The following is a 5,019-nucleotide window of genomic DNA, read 5'->3' as shown; positions in this document are numbered from 1 at the left end:
TGGTAATAACAGGTAAATGAACATTTTTTATTTTATTTTTTTTATTTGACTATATATGAATTCTTGTGTATAAATACACAAACAATACACATATGCTTTCATGCTTTCAATTGTGTAATTTAAGTGATCTAGGTAGCTCTGTTTTGGAAGAGTTTGTACGTGTTTTGTCTCTAGGGGCCACCGCATATATTTATATATAAACATTTATAGATAAAACCATTTTTTTTACATTAGTAATTCCTTTTGTGCATAATTTTATATTATTGTTAATAACAAATTAATTAAAGCAACAAAACAACCTGAAGAGCCGGTTCGGAGCCGAAAGAGTCGGCTCATTTTAGTGAGCTGAACCGAAAGAGCCGGTTCTCTAAAAAGAGCCGGAAATCCCATCAGTATTGCACAATGCTTCATGTGTTACTGTGTTTTACATCATATACCACAAAAATGGCTGAAGCACAAAATAAAAAGCTTAGTTTAGTAAAAGAATTATAATTACATTTAACTTACATAATAGATACATTTTGACAATGAAGTGTAACACAGTCAGTCAGTTATATTTGAAAAGATTTATTTAAAAGAAAGAAAAGAGGAAAAAGAGTAAATAACTATTATTTAGATTTCTCAAGAGGTTTTAATATTTACATTTATTATTTTTATTAATATATTTTATTTTCTGATTTACTGCACAGAAAATGAAGATGTTTTTAACATAAATGAAAACATTTTATGACACAATCCCACGGCCCATAACAGCTTTCTTTGTGTTCATCTCTGGTCTCAACAGGATTATGTAACATTTGGGTCCAAACAGTGTGATCAAGAGTCCAAAACTTGAAGCAAGAATGGCAAACACCTCCACTGCATCTGCAAGTTTTCCTGGTGAGCTGATATAAGCAGGAACAAAGGCCACCCACACAGCACAGAAGATCAGCATGCTGAATGTGATGAGCTTGGCCTCATTAAAACTATCAGGGAGATTCCTCACCAGGAATGCAATTAGAAAACTGAGGAAAGCCAGTATGCCAATATAGCCCAATAACACTGCAAAACCAACAGTGGACCCAACTGAACACTCATACACTATCTTGTCATTGTGGTATTGGGTGTTTTTATGTGGAGTTGGAGAGGAAGAGACAAGCCAGGTAGTGCAGATGGCTGCCTGAATAGATGTCAGAAATAGAACTGTTCCTCTCTGCTGCATTGCACCAAACCACTTCAGACTGGCTCCCCCTCCTGGCTTGGAGGCTTTGAACACAGCCAGAACAACCATGGTTTTTACCAGGATGCATGAGACACACAGCACAAAGCTGATCCCAAATGCTGCATGCCTCATTTGGCATGTCCACATCCTGGGTCGTCCGATGAACAAAAGTGAACACAGGAAACACAACTTAAGTGACATTAATAGCTGGAAACTAAGTTCTGAATTGTTGGCACGTACTATAGGTGTTCTGCGATGGCAGATAAAGATCCCCAGAACAACAGCACATATAAATGTTCCCAGTAAGGAGATTGCTGTCAAACAAATACCCAAAGGGTCATGATAAGAGAGAAACTCTGTTTTCCTAAGAACACAGTGGTCACGCTGTGGGTTTGACCAAAAATCCTCTGGACAACTGGTGCACCCCAAGGAGTCTGACAAAGAAGTGTTGATGTTGAAATGCATACTATATTTCACAGAAATTAAATCAAATATGTCATACAGAAAGACAAAGACCTACTGCTCTTGTTAGTGATCTTTCCCTCAGAACAAGGGATGCAGTCAAAACAGCATTCAGGCTCTCTCTTCCTTCTCACCATGTGGGTACCAGGAGGACAACTCTCACTGCATACTGATCGAGGTGGCTATTGGACATAAAAAATAAATATTTATTGCCTGCTACAATTCTATATACTGTAAATGTCATAAAAGGTACTTGTCAAATAAAAACATATCTAACCTGTTTGGATTCAAAGTTCCAGAAGATTTTGCCTTCATCAAGTATGAGTTCTTCACCTTTTAAAGCTGTCCTTTTAACCTCACCCACTTTCTGAATTTTAGTGCTTCCATCAGGGAGCCACAACACATTAGTAACATCATAAATTGGTACCACATCACCATTCTCATCAAATGACACTTGATCGCCAAATGGAGTGGTGAAGTTCACTCTTTCCATGTAATAAACAAGCTGTTTAAAAGGAATGTATAATAAGTAAATTATTTTTTGCTCCAAAACTAATTATAGAACCAATGATTTATTCATAGATGGAGTGTAAAATGATATCACATCTGCCATGGCTCCAGTAACTTTACAGTGCAAACAGTGGCAATTTTTCAGTTCAGTAATCAAATATAATATTATATCTATGGTACCTACATATATAAAGTCATTTATATCTAAGTCTCAATCAACCAAGGCACATTACTAATAATCCTGTATAAAAGTTAATGACCTGAAGTTAATGAAATTCTGAAAGCATGCAAAAACAATTTATCCAAAGGTGGAGTGTAAAATGATAACACACCTGCCAAGGCTCCAGTGACTGCAAAGAGGCACAGCTTTTCCCACTGAAAGGCCCTCTTCCTGGCTTGCACCGCAGCATATCATCAAGGGAATATGCCAGTGCATAAACAGCTTTGTACACATTATACTCAGGCCGCAGGTTGGAAATGTCCAAGTACTCATTGTCCACATTTCCTAGATCTTCCTGTCCAGTGCATAGTGCACCTCCACCTTCCAGCCAGCCTGCTGGAGCTGGAGCAAATCTGCACTGAAATGTAAATTCCCAAAACTGATTCACCTGAAATATTTTGAAAAATGTTTATTACACATTATGAAAATATACACACACAGAGTAAAAGTGTCCAAGTCTCACCAAGCTAATTCCGTAGCTAGTGTTGTGATGTAGATCAGGATGTATTTGCAACAGGAATTCCCTGAGCCCTGGTATTTCTCCTCGGCGAATGGTGATACCCAGTGTGCCACCCAGGTATGGCATAAAGTGAGGTGTTTGGAGCACAGCAGATTCTGTCCAGGCTTCGCTGGCTATCCACTGTAGACCTGTCACATTTTGCCTTACTACCTGTGTATTAAATTAGACCAAATCTATGAAGTAATACTGAGCCTCCAACTTCTTTACTGAAACAGTTTTTGATCTTTAAAATTAATTCTGAATGATTATTCTTCTGTATTCATTTCTGTACTGACAATGATACGTAATACGTGTTTTACACAATTATGAACTATAATTATGAAGACCTCTGTAACTAGTAACTATTAAAGTGTTTTAAAGCGAAACCTCATCCATAAGGTGCATCATGCGACTAGGATCTTCAAAGACAATGACAACTCGAGCTGTAGAGGTTTTCATCACATCAACAATCCTCCGGAGTTCATCTGTGTCTTTGTCCCAGGGTAAAACCTCAGTGTAGGCCAGGCAACCTTCACCAGACACACTCAGCTCAGACTGAAAGGATCTGGCTGCATGAAGCCCATAATCATTATTACTGACAAGCAGACCTGCCCAAGTCAAGCCAAAATGCTTTAGAATCTGGATCATTGCACGTACCTAAGTGAATATAGATTAAAGTGTAAGTGTATTGAAAAGAAGAAACAAAACAAAATTTCTGTGCATAATCTGTCTGTCAGTGTCCACAGAACAGCATTTAAATACAATTGCAATTTAGCTTTATTCTCTGAGACAATAGAGAAAAGAAATAGAGCATAATTCTCAAAACTAATTATTATTATTATTTCTAATATTTTCATATCTGTCTGTGTTCTTCTTTTACACAGATATTGAAACAGACTTTTGCGTTTCCATTTTAATTTTGATGACAAATTTTCACCTGGAAAGTATCACTTGGGATCGTTCTAAACAAGGATGGATACTTTTGACGGTCACTCAGGCAGGAACATGTGGCATAATAACTCACCTGTGAAAGATATAGACTGCATATGTATATTGTGGAGCTATCCATGTAGAGATATCTTAATTTTGTCATCATGACTGCATTATTTTTTATTTCATAAAATGGTTTTACATTTTCAATGAAATCAACGCAATCCAAGAAAACTGTTACATGGTCAAGCAGAAAACTTACCATAGGTACTCTGTACAAGCCTAAGACGTTGGAGATGGCAATAGAAATTGTAGAGGACGGATCACCCACAATCCCTACAACTGGAGGATTTCCAACACATGTATCATCTACTACAATTTGATCCTCTTGACCACTGGCTAATGATAATGCTCCACGGAATCCAATTCCAAGTTCAAAGCAGTTATCATACAGAGTGTATCCCAGAGTCACATTTGGTAGCAGGTTTGAGTTTCTGTTGATCTCATCAATAGCAAATGCCATGGTTTGTGCGAGCTTAAATCCTAGAACATACACACTAAGACGAGAAAAGTTTAATTACTAAAAAGTATAATACAATACAGATTTTTAAAATATAGGAAAATGAGCACAGTGAAAATGTTGCAAAAGGAATAATATTATAAACAATCAAGGAAAGTGAATAACAATTAAAGACATATATTAATGAAAATAAATTTTAAAAGAGAAGATGTTTTGTCTAGTTATTTCAGATATAAAATACATATTCATATTAGGATTAGGTTTGGTGGTTTTCTTTTTCTGTTTTTTTCATTCTGTTTCCCTGTCATAGTTACCCATGGCAAGTAGGCTGTTGTGGCTGCGAGGTAAAAGACAGATCAGGAACACTTGAAAAGAAATGGACTTGAAACAGTCCACCCAGAACCACATCTCCAGTTTTGTGCATCTCATTTAGATGAAACTGTCCCTGCAGCTGACAGGACAAAGAAAACTGAGGAGTGGGTAGAGGAGAAGAAACACAGGAATACAGCAAAACAACCACGACTAAATTGTTTTGCAAAGATAAGCACATGACAGCTTTCTGAATATTTGAGACCAGTCATTAGGTTTTATTGTTTGCCATTCCCTTTTATTGACTTGCTGTGTTGTTTAATCTTGCACACCACCCATCAGGGAAGAAGGAGGTGTATACTTTTCAT

The 5,019-nt window shown here is 37.0% G+C and overlaps 1 protein-coding gene across 1 annotated transcript; it reads right to left on the bottom strand.

Annotated features, from left to right (window-relative positions):
* Positions 1–724: 724 nt before the first annotated feature.
* On the bottom strand, positions 725–4,766 carry LOC112435945 (extracellular calcium-sensing receptor-like). The gene is made up of 9 exons (XM_024805050.2): positions 4,657–4,766; positions 4,085–4,379; positions 3,830–3,916; positions 3,280–3,549; positions 2,857–3,063; positions 2,506–2,781; positions 1,941–2,168; positions 1,722–1,845; positions 725–1,635 (listed from the first exon to the last, which is right to left on the bottom strand). The coding sequence occupies exons 1-9, from the start codon at positions 4,764–4,766 to the stop codon at positions 725–727; spliced, it is 2,508 nt and encodes an 835-aa protein (XP_024660818.2).
* Between the last annotated feature and the right edge of the window lie 253 nt (positions 4,767–5,019).

The sequence above is a fragment of the Maylandia zebra genome, linkage group LG14 (genome assembly GCF_041146795.1).
Source record: "Maylandia zebra isolate NMK-2024a linkage group LG14, Mzebra_GT3a, whole genome shotgun sequence".
In the NCBI taxonomy this organism is placed as follows: domain Eukaryota; kingdom Metazoa; phylum Chordata; class Actinopteri; order Cichliformes; family Cichlidae; genus Maylandia; species Maylandia zebra.
This window is presented reverse-complemented; position numbering and strand designations above follow the sequence as displayed.

Bases quoted from the DNA above. Each gene is read 5' to 3' on its own strand.
- LOC112435945 (XM_024805050.2), bottom strand. From the start codon at position 4,766: ATGCACAAAACTGGAGATGTGGTTCTGGGTGGACTGTTTCAAGTCCAT. The intron at 3,917-4,084 runs GTAAGTTTTCTG...TATCTTTCACAG, and splicing joins GCTTGTACAGAGTACCTATG to GTGAGTTATTATGCCACATG. The intron at 2,782-2,856 runs GTGAGACTTGGA...AAAATATTTCAG, and splicing joins CTAGCTACGGAATTAGCTTG to GTGAATCAGTTTTGGGAATT.